The 16,203-nt window shown below is 41.2% G+C and overlaps 1 protein-coding gene across 1 annotated transcript; it reads left to right on the top strand.

The window, feature by feature from the left end:
- Positions 1-360: 360 nt before the first annotated feature.
- Positions 361-1,862, top strand: LOC109399631 (zinc carboxypeptidase-like). The gene is made up of 3 exons (XM_062860190.1): positions 361-1,174; positions 1,236-1,438; positions 1,497-1,862. Exons 1-3 carry the CDS (start codon positions 409-411, stop codon positions 1,779-1,781), a joined length of 1,254 nt encoding a protein of 417 aa, XP_062716174.1. The 5' UTR covers positions 361-408; the 3' UTR covers positions 1,782-1,862.
- Positions 1,863-16,203: the final 14,341 nt, after the last annotated feature.

Genomic DNA, 16,203 nt, shown 5'->3' with positions numbered 1-16,203 from the left:
CCCAAAGGTTTTACCACATTTTAGTCCAACTTCCCCTCGCTAACATAGAAGCGATGACCGATAAAGCATATGTTTTTATGAATTGCGTTAGGTCACACATATAAGTCACTGATAACATGATCCAATTGTCTACTACATTCGATTGCAGAAGTTATCAATCAATTCTAATTATACGAAAATTCATGACCATGCCTAAAACTCTCTTCAATCACAACCCTACCTCAAATAGTTGTAGTATATAAAAAAAATCAATGGCACCTACGCGACTGCACTAATTCAATTGACCAACCAAGATAAGATAACCAAATGGGACAGATTTACGGCCGTCCGACTACCGTTCGTTTATAAAAGACCAATCATTCACCGAACAACTGTTAGTCTACGATTGTGTCCGAGTTACCTTACGCGATGGGCTTCAAATCCGTACTGTTGGCGGCGACCTTGGTCGCCACCTTGGCCGTTGCTCTGTCCGAGCGAGCTCGCTTCGATAACTACCGTCTGTACCGGATCCAGGTCGGAACGATCGAACAGCTGGAAGTTCTGCAAGCAGTCGAACAGCTTGGTGAAGGGTACAGCTTCTGGAGTGCGCCCGTGAACGTGGACAGTGAAGTAGAGCTGGTTGTGCCTCCGCATAAGTTTGGAGAATTTGGGGAGTTGGTTGAACGTTATGAGCTGGAAGTGGAACTGAGTGTTTCGGATTTGGAGCAGCTGTTTGAGCATGAACGAAGGAGGAGCACTAAGGAGGCATTCGGCTGGAACGCGTACTACACACTGGAGGAGATTTATGCCTGGATGGATGACCTGGTGGCTCGGTATCCGAATGTTCTGACTTCGGTTGTGGGAGGACAGTCACATGAGGGTCGTGAAATTCGAGGTGTCAAAGTTTCCTACAACGAAGGTAATCCGGGAGTGTTCATGGAGGGAACGATCCATGCCCGCGAATGGATCAGTGGAGCAACGTTGACCTGGATCCTGAACGAGTTGCTCACTTCGAGTAATGAGCAAGTGCGTAAGATTGCAGAGAACTACGATTGGTACTTCTTCCCGATTACCAACCCGGATGGCTATGTGTATACGCACACGACTAACCGACAGTGGAGGAAGACCCGCAAGCCACACAACATTTTGTGTGTAGGAGCCGATGCCAACAGAAACTGGGCGTACAACTTCATGCGTGAGTATTTGAGGTTGAAGGTTTTTTATGACATTTCATTACGAAATGGATTCTATTTCAGAGGGTGGTGCTTCGAACGTTCCGTGCTCGGATACCTTCGCTGGACCAGAACCGTTTTCTGAAGAAGAAACTCGTACGCTATCGGCTTACTTTACGTCTGTTCAGCCCAAGATCAGCACGTATCTGTCCTTCCACGCTTACTCGCAGCTGTTGCTTCTGCCATACGGACACACTACCGAACCACTAGATAACTATGATGAGATTGTGAGATCTATTCAAAGAACTTTGTAGATGAAATCAACTTGAACACCCTAAATTTCAGATGGACATCGGCAGACTGGCAATTGCCAAGCTGAGCGAACGACACGGAACGCAGTACAAAATCGGAAACATTGCTGAAGCCATCTACGTAGCCTCCGGTGGCAGCATCGATTGGATCAAGGGTGTCTACAAGACTCCGATCGTGCTGTGCTACGAGCTGCGAGACACTGGACGTTACGGATTCGTACTGCCACCCGATCAAATCGTTCCCAACTCGGAGGAAACCTTGGACTCTATAATCGTGATTCTGGAGGAAGGTGAAAAACGCGGACTTCACTCGCTATAATAGACGCGTGTGTTCAAAGAAAATCTCTAATGTTGTGTTATAGGTAGCGCTCTTGCAATAAAAAAAAACATCAATAATCTATATACGTTATTGTTGTAAATTGATAAGAGATAAGATAACAACGTCATCGACTTATTATTCTAAAAGCCGTCATAAATCACTGCTTACCCATTCGCATCTGGAATCAGTACTTCGTTTCGTTGGAATTCGTTCGTAATCTGATTTGATTACGGGTGAACAGCCTTGTCTCGGAGCTGTGAAATTCAAATGCTAAATCGATAATTGATATCGAAAGACAAATCAGAAATCCTATTCCAGTTCACCCTCGTTAGAAGGCTTTTGATGTAAATCACCACTCCATGAAGGGGAAGTAATTGAATTTATGATGATTGGGTATCAAGAAATTTTCCACTTTTTTCCAATCCGCGATTCCGACCAACTTGAATTTCCGCTGCTGCACGCAGGTTCGCCTCCGCTATCCCGGGCGGTGCATTGTCCAGCACGGGCAAAGGAAATCTTTTTTTGTTTCTAATCTCTTGTACTAAAACGGGCGTGAACGGAAGAGCTACTGCGAAGAAACCCAGCGAAAAAGTAGGTGAAAGCTTTTTCCGACCGCCAGCTGGCGGCTTTGCGCATGTTCTTCGCCCACCGGCCGGACCTCGGTACCTACGGATGGAAAAGCTGCTGTGGTTGGATCAGGGTGGGAAATCTCCGCCTTTTGAATATTTTATGTACATAGTGTTGGGGCCCAGCGTGGAGCATGTGCATCAGACAGAGAGAACAGAAGAGAGCGCACTGGCCAGATTGGATGGTGGCTTTTCAAATGACAACAACTTTTCTTGGTAGCTTCATGTAGTTTTCTGGTGATAAAAATCTTTTTTGTTCAATCATTAAAAGTATTTGGAAAACTTTTTCAAAAGTTAGAATATAAGCAAGTTTTTTTTTACAATACTCATAGCAGCATACAATCAATACCAGCACTCAATAGTAAAATGCCCCTTCTTTAAGAATGATCATCATCAATACTGTAAGTGCGACAAAAAATTGTAAAACAAAGTTATGTTGAAGCTAACTATAACATAACAGTAAATTGCAGAACTATACATAAACCCAAATTCTAAACAAATTATCTAAAATTCCATTCTAATGGTATTTAAGGGACATAAATAGACACTAGTGAGTAGTTATACATAGTTAGAATACGCCGACATGTATTGGCTGAAACATAAGTAAAGTAAAAACATCAAATATTCATACCATCCTTGAAAATATGACAATAGTGCATAATGTTCTATTTAGAGTTCTAAAGTACTATTTAAAGTCACTATCGCATATACAGGGCCGGATCTAAGGGGGGGCCGGGGGGGCCCGGGCCCCGGGCCCCACATTTTAGGAGCCCCCACATAAACCCTTTTTGGTTGCTAACATTAGCATTATTTTTCATATTGCTCAAGTAACTGTTCGAAAATAAGGAAAAACATTTTTGGTCATCTCTCCGAGGGGCCTCCACATCCGTTCGGGCCCCGGGCCCCCACAATCCTTAATGCGGGCCTGCGCATATATGCTGGGCAATCTTCATCAGTTTTTGCCTTTCTCGTACACCAAAGTATACTGAGAAGCAATATGTTTACTCAAAAAACGAGTTTTCGATAGAATGCTCGGAGGATCAAGTCACATATACCTATCAACTCAGTTCGACGAATTGAGATGATGTCTGTATGTGTGTATATAAGTGTGTATGTAAGTGTGTATGTAAGTGTGTATGTATGTACATTTGTGCGCAAAAAAAGTTCACTAACTTTTAAAACACTTCCCATTGGCCGATTCATCGGATTATAGCTCAAATTAAACCGGATTTTTACCGCATTGTTTGCTATTAAAAATGGCCCGGATCGGTCAAGGCGTTTCGAAGTTATGGCCATTTCAGTGATCCGGACCAGCACCGGTAGAACATAAAACTGAACCCCATCATGCGACACGTCAAACTGTGGCGATTTTTATAACCTTTAGCATGTTTGACGAATCTTGTGCGGAAATCAACGTTGGAGACCAGAAATTCGACGATGACGACCCAAAATTCATGATGGCAGCCCAACATTCAAGATGGTGGCTCCAAATTCAAGATGGCAGCTGTTCAATGGAGTTTTAAGCTCTAAAACCATGCAATATGGGTGAGATGTTTGGACTCCAAAAAATTTGACCCGAATATTCAAAATGGCGGTCTAAAATTCAAGGTGGTTGCTCCAATTTCAAGATGGCGGCTGTTTTATGGTGTTTAGGGTTCTAAAACCAAGCAATATGGGTATATTTGGTATGGGGAAGATGACCGGAGTCTAAAAATGGCGATCAGAATATCCAAAATGGTGGCCTAAAGTCCAATATGATGGCTCAAAATTCAAGATGGCGACTGTTTAATTGTGTTTTAGGCTCTTAATTTTCAAGATGGCGGCGCTAAATTCAAGATGATTGCTGTTCAATGGTGTTTTTGGCTCTAAAACCATGCAATACGGATATAGGGTACTGCACGAAGTTCTCTCCTTCTCTTTCACTCTTACAGAAATTTTGTAAACAACAAGGCCAAGAAACGTCAGAATCCCATACAAAATCAAAACAGTGCAGTGCCCTATATTTGGTACTAGTTGTCCCGGCAAACGTCGTACTGACTGCCTACTGTGTTTTTTATCATACAGCTCCCTTGAGAAGTCCCCCACATCTTTATCTGTATAGGAGCCCCCAAAATTACCCACATACCAAGGTTCACGCCGATTGGTTCAGTAGTTCCCGAATCCAAAGGGTCAGACAGACAGACAGACAGAAATTCTTATTTATTCATATAGATATAGATGAAAAGTGGTGACCAAGATGGCGGTCTCAAATCTAAGATGGCGACTCCAAATACAAGAAGGCTCCAAAACAATTCAATATGAGTATATTCCTGGCGTTCGATTTGAATAGGTCATAAGTGTAAGTGTTTGGTTTGTTAATTGGTTGTGTCGAAGTGATTATGTGTTTAATTGGGTTGTTTAGTGAATAAAATATTTCTATTTTCTATAGCCTAATCGAAAGAGCTCATTTTTCTGAGTATAACGTTTATTGGATTCCAATACCTTTGTTTTGATGGTTAAATTAACAAAACAGTTTTAATTTTCGTGGATAGAATGACAGTTCAATCGATAAAGTGACAGTTCGTCCCGAACAAAAATTTTTCCCCATACAAACTTTAAATGCATTTTAAAAATAGTTCCCGGACTCCAAAAATTATGAAATTTTGGATTTCGAATAATTTTGGGGCGGAGAATACGATTATGTAATAATCCGGGTACCCCTAAAGAACCCAATCATGCGGAAAAAGATATAGGACAGGTAGACTTTGCTCTAGTGCAGGTTTTTCCCTAGCAGACCCACCTGACATAGAAGTAGGGCGTTAGTAGGCGAAACCACCCTGGCTACCACCGAAGGAGCTTCAGAAACCCACCACCAGATGTCTTGAAGGGTATCATTCAGGAGGGCAAATTTGGGGCCATTGCAAGAACCCCTAGTGGAAGGGCAATGACCGATGCCTCAGGTCAAGAACCCCGAAGGCAGAGACTAGAGTTCCACTCGTTCACTTGCTCGAATACTGTTGGAGAGATTAGAAGTGACCAAAGTTCGAAAACCAATAAAGTTGCGAAGTTGAAAAGTCAAGTGTTAGTGGAAGGGTATAGGAAGAGGACAAAAGGAAGCGGAAGTAGATATCAGGTAATGCCGTGAACCACTTTTGCCCTAGAACCGTGGTTTGAAATATATACTGTTTCGTTTACATCAGGACCCCGTCGTTTTTTTTTTTTTGTGATATAGAAATCACCAGATTTCCATTATAAGCCCTACGTCGTTCTAGTGCCCCATTTCGAGCAAATTCCGGCATCGTTGTTGGCCGACGACCGATCCGCTAATATCGGTAGCCTGGGACGCGTAGGAAGGTCCGAGAAAGCTGCAGCCCAGAACCCCTAGAGCCGAAACCGTGAAGTGCAAAAGGAGGACATCGGCGGCCATTACCAGGCCGCGAGCAACAAGAAGTTAGGTGGTTGGAGTAGAACAAAGGGGCCCCGAAGAGGAAAAGAAAAGGTCAGATTAGTGAGTAAGAAAGTGGGAGAAAGTGAAAGATAAGGAGAAGCCAGGAACATTGTAAAAGTAGGAAATAAAGTGGGAGTTGTAAAAGGGAAGTGCTTGTGGTTTTCCTGGGTCTAGTGCGAAATTTCCCTGTCCCGCGGTAAACTTAGGTAAGCGTGCCGACCCTGAGGCAGTTGAGTCGGAGAGTCTCTAAGACGCTCCCAATTGGCTGACCCGATACTTAGATAAGTTTGCTGTGATTCCTATGCAGATTCGACCTATTCAAATCAAACGCCAGATTTGGTATGAAAAATTACCGGAGTTTCAAAATGGCGACCAGGATATCCACGATGGCGTCTCGAAATTCAAGATGGGGGCTGTTTAATGGAGGTTTAGGCTCTAACATCATGAAATATGGGTATATTTGATATGTAAAGATATCCGGACTCCGGAGTTAAAAAATTACGACCAGAATATTCAAGATTACGGTTGTTTAATAGAGTTTTAGGCTCCTAAACCATGAAATATATGTATATTTGATGGTTGGACAATTTGTCCAGAGTTCAAAAATGGCGGCTGTTCAATGGTGTTTTAGGCCAATAAATCATTCAATATTGATATATTTGGTATAGGGAGGATTTCCGGAGTTCAAAAATAGCAACCATGTTAACCAAAATGGAGGTCCAATATCTCCAAGGACCAAGGAAAATGACAAAATCGAATACTTCTATCATTTTTTTGTCGTTATCAATGTTTGCAGCACATCGGAGATGCTGTGCAAGAATTAAACTGGCCTCGCCTACCGTGCAGCGTCTTGTTGTGGATATTGATGCCACAATAAAGCTAATAAACTGGGACATCACGTACCAACCGCTCAGCATAGAATATTAGTATGAATGAGAAGTAAATACGTTTGGAGTGACTTTGCAATGAAGGTTAATGTCACTCTGTCGATGCTCTTCTTCCTGGGATGGGACAAAGGAATTCAACACTCATGTCCACCCCAGGCTTCAAAGACTAGCCTTAACCCAATGTGATGTAAATCACATTGGCCTTAACCCACATCCACCTAGTGTCCTATTTATAGGACAGTCCTTGGACCGAGTGACTAAAACTAGATTTCCGAGGTACCGCATGAGCTGTCGTCACCAACACAATAACATTCCGGCTTCGTTACAAAAGTGCAGTCGTTTAATGCGGATCTTACCCCGTAATAGACTCACACGCGAAAAATTTTGTCCCACCAAAATATTGTCACACCGCTTTTCCCATAGATTGAGTTTTGCCACGGCTAACAAAAACATCATTAAACGCACTCTATCGGTTCAGCTGCTAAATGCCATGCAATCTGACGTGTGAGTATATATTTTTCCTCTTCGAAGATTTGCTCAAAAGTCTATCAACGAATAAAAAATACAATAAAACAATCCATTATTTTATGTTGAAACTACCAAAGCTTTGTTTGTTCTTACAAACAAATTTTGACAAATGTAACATATTTTTATTATCAAACAATGGAACAGTTTCGTTTAAACTAGAAATCAGTTTGTCGCTATAGTAAACTGAAAAATCGGTTGATTTGAACTAGAATTTAATTGTGTTTACCACATTATTTCTCTGCGTGTAGGCTAAATTTTAGAGTACTGTCTTCTGAGATGTTGTTCTTCACATCCATACCTTATACATAGTGGACAATATAAGTTGTAACTGGTTCACTAGGTGGCGTAAACGAGGCTGGGTAGATGGTAGGGTAGGGTTGTGTCACATTTGCCCGAATTCCAAATGCCCGAATGACAAACGCCCGAATGTAACAATCACCGAAAGTCATTCGCCCGAAAAGACCAGTCGCCCGACAACCAAAATAATCTTGAAAACACTTTTCTGAAATTAATTTTGGCGTCGTCCACGCATATGGTTGAACGCCATTAGCAGCTAAGAGTAACTGTAACCATTGTCAGAGGTTTTTGCTTTCTTTAAACACAGTCTGATTTTAGACTTATACTATTACAAACATTTTAGGCAATATAGCTGTGGAAACATTCATTGAAATTTGTTCTTTCTAGTTTCACCTTCAAGAAAATTAATGTAATTTGATGTAACTTTTACCGGAAACTTGCCCTTCTTTCAATCATGGGCTGTTCTTCTAAGTTGTTCTGTTATGGGGAACCTTGATGTTTTATATGTTTACAACTTCTGGATTTCAAACATGATTTCAAAAGAACAGCTTGTTCAAATAAGAATGCTGAATTCTCGCGATTTTGTTGTTTTTTCTGCTTTCGTTAGCTCACACGTTTTTATTTTTATCAATTATTGTTCATTTTAAGGAACCGTGGTTATTCCGAGTAGATCAGTCGTGAACACTATTAACTAAAAAGTGTTGACTACTCTGTGCTGAAGTTTGTCTTTATCCTTTCGATCAACAATGCTATAACAATTAATGACCTATAGTATTTTCACAAGCAATTGGGCCTTCTTCAAAACACAGGCCGCTCTTTCAAACTTAGCTGATATGATTATTATTGGCGCTAGCTAAGCTCTTCTTGCGATTTGTCGGATACTAAGTACACCGTGCGTCTGTCCTTAAACTTCCATCATGGCAATCCACAAAGAAAACTTGTTCTAAGAAATTGCATGGAATCGGCGGATAACTTTCGGGCGAATGGTCTTTCGGACGAATGGTCTAATCGGGCGATTGGAATTCGGGCATTTGTCATTCGGGCGAACGGTTTTCGGGCGAATGTAACAGAATCGGTAGGGTAGATGGGGGTAGATGGTAGGGTAAACGATGTAGTAGATGGTCGGTTAGAGGGTTTGGATGAAGGATAGGGTAGAGGGGGTGGGGTATAAGGTTAGGGTACAGGGTAGGGTAGACGGTAAGGAAGAGGGTGTAGGATGGTGAATAGGGTTGAGGGTAGTGAGAAGGATTAGGGTAGAGAGAGGGTATACGGTACGAATTAGCACAATATAGAGAGTATGATGAAGGGTTAGTGTATAGGGTACGGTAAGGTAGAGGATAGAGCAGATGATGAGGTTGAGGGTTATAATAGAGCGTAGGATACAGGATTGGTATAGAAAGCAGAGAAGACGGTGAGGTAGAGGGTAGAGAGGTGGGTGAAAAAGTGAGATGAGATGAGGTTTTCTCGAGATACCTGCAGGAACTCTTTCCGGGTTTCTTCAGATATTCCTCTCGAGAATCTTCCTAGGATTCCACCCGGAATTGCTTCAGATGTTCCTTTCGAAATCGCTGTAGGGATTGCTCCTATGATCACTTTAGAGTTTTGCAGGCATTGCTTTAGAATATCCTGAAAAAAAAAACTTATAGTTATTCTTTCCGGCATTCCTTCAAAGATTTGTACTGGAATTCCTTGAAAGATTTCTTTCAGGATTTCTGCTGTGATTCCTTAAGTGATACATCCCGAAAAGAAATATGAAACAATATAGATTTATGCCGATTTTTTTTTCAGGCGATCCTAGATTATTTATGAATTCATGCCAGAATTCTTTCAAAAATTCATCCAGATTTTTTTCAAGGTTTCATTAAATAATTCCTTCTGGGACTTCTTCTATGTTTGTAGCAGGAATTTCTGTGTAGCTTCCAGCCAGAGTTCCTGTTATGATCCCTCTAGGGATTCCATCAGGTATTCTCTATGAGATTCCACTAGCGTGCGCAGCTTTTTCTTTCTTCTCGCTCATTCTCTTCGATAAACACAAAAGAGAGCGAGATAAAAGGGGTGGCAAGTGCCCCCTCTTTTATCTTTCTCTTTCTCGTGTTTGTTTACGAGAGTGAGTCAGAAAAAAGAAAAAGCTGCGCACGCTAGAGTGAGATTCTTTCAGGAATAACTTCAGGGATTTCTGCCGAAATTCTAGCCAGCATTCCTTCATGGAATTACTTCACAGATTCACCCTAGCAATCTTTCAAAGAGTTCTGTCGAGATATATTCAAATCAATCTGTGGAATTCTTTTAGGCACTAACACCCTAACTACACCCCCCCCCCCCCACCCCCTTGTGCTCGGGCTTAGCCGAAAGCCCATTCTAACGAAAGGATCGTTTGACCGAACGCCGTGCGGCCGAATGCCGTTTGGCCGAAAACTGCTGAATGATGAACTGAAGCGAAATATTTCTGATGATCATATTGGTAACTATAATGTTACTCAGAGTTTGTTCTCACCTCTGAAATCATTCGAGCAAAATTCGACCAAACGACCCTTTCGGCCACAAGGCATTCGGCCAAACGGCGTTTGGCCAAACGGTATTCGGCTAAATGGCCTGACACCGGTGTTAATGGTTAAATATCGGCTACTATTTTGAGATACTGCACAGAAAAAAATATTCATGTAAAATTCAGCGAAAAATCATGCACATAAAGGGAATGCTTAAGTTAGTGCATATTTATATGAGATATCATGTAAAATTACGTTACGTTCGTTTAAATTTGCGCTAATAGTCGCGTAATCGGTTGGTGTTCATGATGGTTTACGCGATGGTTGGTGGAAATTTACACGATGATAATGTAGTTTTACATTATATCTCATGTAAAAGTGCACTAACTCTAGCATTCCCTTTATGTGCATGATTTCTCGCTGAATTTTAATTACATTTTTTTTTCTGTGTGGGCTGATCTTGAAAACGGCTTCTTTTTAATTGATATCGTTTGATTGATTAATTGTTGAATTATTATTTCTGCCTTTTGTAATTTCAGCTTTATGCATTCTCAATTGCAATTGGTAGGTCGGCCTTTAAAAAAATCATAATGATTAGAATGAATTTCATAAGGTCACTTTATGACGCAGTATCGTCTCACAGCTCGCGGTATCGTCTCATCAGCAACGCAAGCTCTCGGAGTTTTTTTAGCAATGCGTGCTAAGGACGATCTTCGGCAGGCGGTGTGCAAGAGAATAGTGTGGAGCGGAGAAGGATGAACCACGAGCTCGCTGCATTTTACGGCAACCCCAGTGGCCAAAGCCGGAAGGATACGGTGGGCAGGGCATGTTGCAGGAATGCTGGATAACAACCCTGCAAGGTTGTTGTTCGCTACCGATCCGGTTGGTACTAGAAGGCGTGGACGTGGAGCGTAGAGAGCACGATGGGCCAACCAGGTGGAACGTGACCTGACGAGCATAGAAGGTGACCGAGGATGGAGAGCGGCAGCCACAAACCGAGTACTAGTGGCGTACTACTGTTGATTACGTGTTACCTTAAATGTGATGTGAAGCATATAAATGTATGTATGCACCTTTTAATTCCACCCTCTAATGCTTATCCTTTGGCAAAGATAAACATTAAAGGGCGGCATTAAAAAGTACAACACTGACTACATTTATTCGAAAATATTTTAAACAATGTTCCTTGCTCTAAAAACACATTTTTCAAAGCGGGTAAAGCATAAATCACCTAACAAGCCAGATAAATCTTCTTTATACCAAACAGTCATTAGCTCGATGTAATAAAAATGTGTTTTAATTACCGCACACGGAGCCAACCAGTACAAGCTTGTACATACATAACCCTTTCGTTTTTGGTTTATCCTTCCGCAGCAAAACCAAACCCGAACCAATTGCCGTGTTAGCGAGGCTCGTATTCAAATGATCCAGTCAGTATCACCCGAGGCCGAACACCGAAACAAAAATCCAACCACACACCATATGAGAAGATAATCATCTTCTTAATAAATATCTCGTATATATGCAAGAAAATGGTTTTCCAAGGTTAATAATTTAATGGCTGTTCGGCAAAAGGTTCCACCCGAGTCGGCATCATTAATATAAATTATCCTCCTGGTGAGAATTTTCTGTGGGCCTGCCATTTAGATTGGCGTGCCTGTTGGCAGCCTTAAAGAGCGGGCTGCGAGTGGAATGTCCCCATGAACCCCTTCGTGGCACAGTTGCCAATAGCTGAGAGAAAATCACGGGTTTCTCAGTTTTCTGCCGTGGTACACACCTTTGGGCTGTTTTCACAGCTCATTTGCACGTCGTGATTCCGATTCCGAGTGACTAGGTGCTCCAAAAACACTCTCATTACCCACATATCCACAGTATCATCCAGTCGACAGCCCATGTTGTTGGAAGAAGGGTACAGCCTGTGCAGTGGCACCACCCACGTAATCATTCGGCAGGCTAGTCTCGTACTTTAATTACAATCACGTAGCATCGTCATCACCGGCAACCAACTATACCAATGTAGGTACGTGGGTGGGTGTCGTACGAAGACGAAGGATGTGCAGTGCACAAGGGGTGAACGAGGTGAAGTCGAATGGTTGAGTGAGAAAAATGAAGACCTGTCTTGCGAGCGATGAGATTGTAATAAGGCGGCAACGGCAGTGGGAGCAAATTGCAAAGAAATTTCCCACCGGATTAACCCCGCAATCTATACCTCACGCCACTCACGCTGCTCGGTTGAGCTTGCTCTAGACGAGGGGCGTTCTGATGACGAGGATACATAGAAAATTGTACTCGATAACAAATAGTTTACCGTTGGTGAGCCGAATATATTATTTAAATAATAAATTTAAAATACGGTAAATGGCTATATGCTAAATGACAAATGGTAATATACTAAATAAGGTAAACCTCCATAGTCCTATTTGCGGAGTCGCAGTTTGCAGTTACCCAATTCAATCAGGTCTGATTCCTAAGTTCTAGTCTCTTAGTGCTAGTCCTACTTTCCATTGCTAGCTTTTAATTCTATTTAGTGCAAACCTTAGTTTTAGCAAAACATACTCTTATTCTTCATTATAATTCGAACTGTAGTCTAAGTCTACTTGTTCTCTGTAGAATTCTCATCCTAATCCTACCCCAAGTCTAAGTCGTATTTTTTACCTAGTTGAAGCTCTATGTCTGGACTAGATAGCAAAGAATTCACCTTTCTGATACTTAGTCCTTGTCCTCGTTATTGTTCGATAGTCCTAATCCTACTTGCTTTGATCCTAGTCCTAGTGCTATTCTCCAGTTACAGCCCTAGCTCCCTATTGGCTATAGCCATGGTACTATCAACTTTCCTAGTCATACTGCTAGTTCTGTTTCCACCCAAGTAGCACCTGCAACTAAAATGGAAATGATCATCGTTGCAAACATGTTGCAACTGAGTTTTCATGAAACAAACAAAATTAAAACCTATTAAAATCGTGCTGTTAATGCCAAACTGAGGTGTAACAGTTTTATAACAACTAGCAAAATGAAAATAAACAGCATCATTAGTCGAAACTTGCGAAACCAATTTGTAACTGAAATATAATCTGATTGTTTCAACGAATCTTAGTTACAACCGTTTACAAACAAAATCAACCAACACATTGATTGTGATTTGATAAGCATGTTGCACTTGGGACTTATTTAGAACATAACGAACAATTTTGACAGGAGAGGTAGAAGTTCCAAAATGTGCGGCAAAATGTTTTTGTGATCATGAAAAATATAAAATGCACTATAAAAAACCGAAATGTTTCAAAAATGACGAAATCATGTACAAATAAAATGTAACCTTTTCTTCATAAATGTATCGACATATTCCAAATTTTATAAAATTAAAATAGCAAAATAGAAAAAAATCTGATTGGAAGTATAATATTGACCCAATAAAAAAAATTTCGCAGTACTGAACGACTGTTACCTACCCCTGGGAAGATTTGAATATATGGGGTTTTGAGAAATCTAACGTAACGTACAAAAATATTAGGAATTTTCAACGAAAAATTTTACAATGCGTTTAATTTTTTTACAAAAAATGTGAAGTTTTCGTTACGTAATAAATAAATGGACAGCCTCTTTTCGACGTAAATGGGAAGTACACGTCCAAGTGTCTGCTTTTTTGGTTATTTATGTCCTGCACGGAAAATACACACTACCTTGTTTTGGGTAGATTTTACCCTAAAATGAGTAGATCAAATTAGATAGTTACCCAAAATAAGGTTGTGTTTCCTCTTTCCCCCACAGATGTTGTCGTAAATAAACAGAGATGCGTCTATCCAACGGGGGTCCTTGAGGCCAATAAGCCAATTTTGGGTAAATGTAGATTTACCCAAATTTGGGTTGAATGAAGGGGGTCTTGGGTCGAATTTACCTACTCTTGAGTATATTTTTAGCTGGAGGTAAAGGCAATTTACCTTGCGTGAGTTTAATTGATTCACTCAAATGTTGACTTATTGGGCCGAACCATGGGATTGCGTCAAAAGAATTCTATTTTGGGTAGTTTGGCGGTTCCGTGTACCGCTTGCAGCATTGTTGTACTTTGTCAATACGGATTCCCAAAGACATGATTTAGGAAATAGTATCTTTCTAAATTCTAAAATTAATTTTCAGCATTTTACGGGTGCATTGAATAAGCTGCTGAAATGCACTCCGTCAAAGCAATATGGCGAGTTAATGTTTACCACAACTGCCTAAATTTTCACTCGCAAAATGATAGGTAGACTGAGGCGCGTTGAAAATATGGAGCTAAAATGCGTAACTTCCCGATAAATCTGGAACGGCATACAAATTGCCGTTCTCGGTCAGCCTTATCTGCGGTATATTTATGCACACAATTTATTAATCACATAAACGAAACTGTTGATGCATTATTACTGGCAGTGACAAATGTGGTGACTAGCTGACTAGTTGTCGAATTGATCACCACTTTTTATGTCGACTATAAGTTGTATCTTGGTTATAATTCGATTGCGTATCAAAACCATTCATATCACGAATGGATGTTTTATATTGGCTCCACCTCTTGCGCTTTTTCGGTTGCAATTTAGTCGTTAATAAGACGATTGGTTCAAATGGCATAACTTTCAATATAGTTGCATACAAATTACAGGAACTTATTAATGTCCAAGTGTGTTGCTTGGGCAGTACAACTACTAATCCTAGGCAGAGTCCCAGTCCTAGCCCAAATCCTATTCCTAGCCCTAGTTATAATCTTAGTCATAGTCATAGTCCTAATTCCTAGTACTAGTTTTTGTCCTAGTGCTAGTCATAGTCGTGTTCAAATCCTACCAAAGTAATACTTTGATCATCAATTAGTCTTGTAGAGGTTTTGAGAACCATTTTAAAACGTTATTTATTTGTTTGGGTTTTATAAAGGTTTCAATAATATCTTCTGTGAATGACTGTAATTAGTTTTGTACCATGTTATGGCACCCTGAAAGCACCAATAATTACGCCTGGTAAGCAGAATTAATGCAACACTGATTAAAATGCTAATCGTTTTCCTAGGCAGTCTACGGGCGGCATAGCTCCTAATATTTGGACAAATACCCCCTAATAAATATTAGATCAATGCTAATGCTTATCGAAAACTATAGCGATTTTTCTATGATATGTCATGACTTCTCTTCAATGCCACACTTGCCAAAGAAATGCACACTTTCTTTCTCACAAACTACCGTATATCCGGATTAAAAATTACCTATTTTAGCTTCGATAAGTTACGATGTAGGGCCCATATAGTCGAGGCGGTAAACGCACGGGTATTCAGCATGACCATGCTGAGGGTGACGTGTTCGATTCCCGGTCGGTCCAGGATCTTTTCGTAAAGGAAATTTCCTTGACTTCCTTGGGCATAGGGTATCTTCGTGCCTGCCACACGATATACGAATGCAAAATGGTCATTGGCAGAGGAAGCTCTCAGTTAATAACTGTGGAAGTGCTCATAGAACACTAAGCTGAGAAGCAGGCTTTGTCCCAATGAGGACGTTACGCCAAGAAAAGAGAAGAGAGAAAGTTACGATGTAAATGCAGAGATGCTCTGAAGTAAGTGATCTGTTCCCTTCCGATGTGGGATAAAGCTGTTTGTAGTTATTTTGCTAAAAATATGTTTACTATTTATTCCTGTAACTTGTATGATGTCAACACCATTCCTAACAAGCATTCATCAGAATGGACAAAGCTAAAGTTGTGCAAGAAGTTTTGTCAATTATTTCACTCCCTGTAACGCCCCTGAGACTCCCTGCAACTCCCCTACGACCTCTTGGAATCCTCCAGAGATCCCTTTAAACACCCCTAAGACCCCTTGAAGCGCTCTTGAATCCCTCTGAAACCCCCCTGAAAGCCCGTAAGATCCCCTGAAACTCAACTGAGATTCCCTGAAGCACCCCTGAAATACTCCGAAGTCAACCTGAAACACTCTGCGCCACCTGAGACATGCAAGTACATCCCAAAATCCACCTTGTACCCCTGAAAAGCCCCTTAGACCCCCTCAAAATCTCCTGAGACCACCTGGGACGCCCATGAGATTTCCTAAGGACCTCTGCAATGCCAATGAGACCACCTACAACCCCCCTGAAAAGCCTATGAAGCGTCGCTGAGAGCCCCCGGAGCCCCCTGAAATCTCCTGGGACCTCTGAAGCATACATG

The sequence above is a fragment of the Aedes albopictus genome, chromosome 3 (genome assembly GCF_035046485.1).
Source record: "Aedes albopictus strain Foshan chromosome 3, AalbF5, whole genome shotgun sequence".
Classification (NCBI taxonomy): Eukaryota; Metazoa; Arthropoda; class Insecta; order Diptera; family Culicidae; genus Aedes; species Aedes albopictus.
Note: the sequence above shows the minus strand (reverse complement) of the source record. Positions and strands in the feature narration are given on the sequence as shown.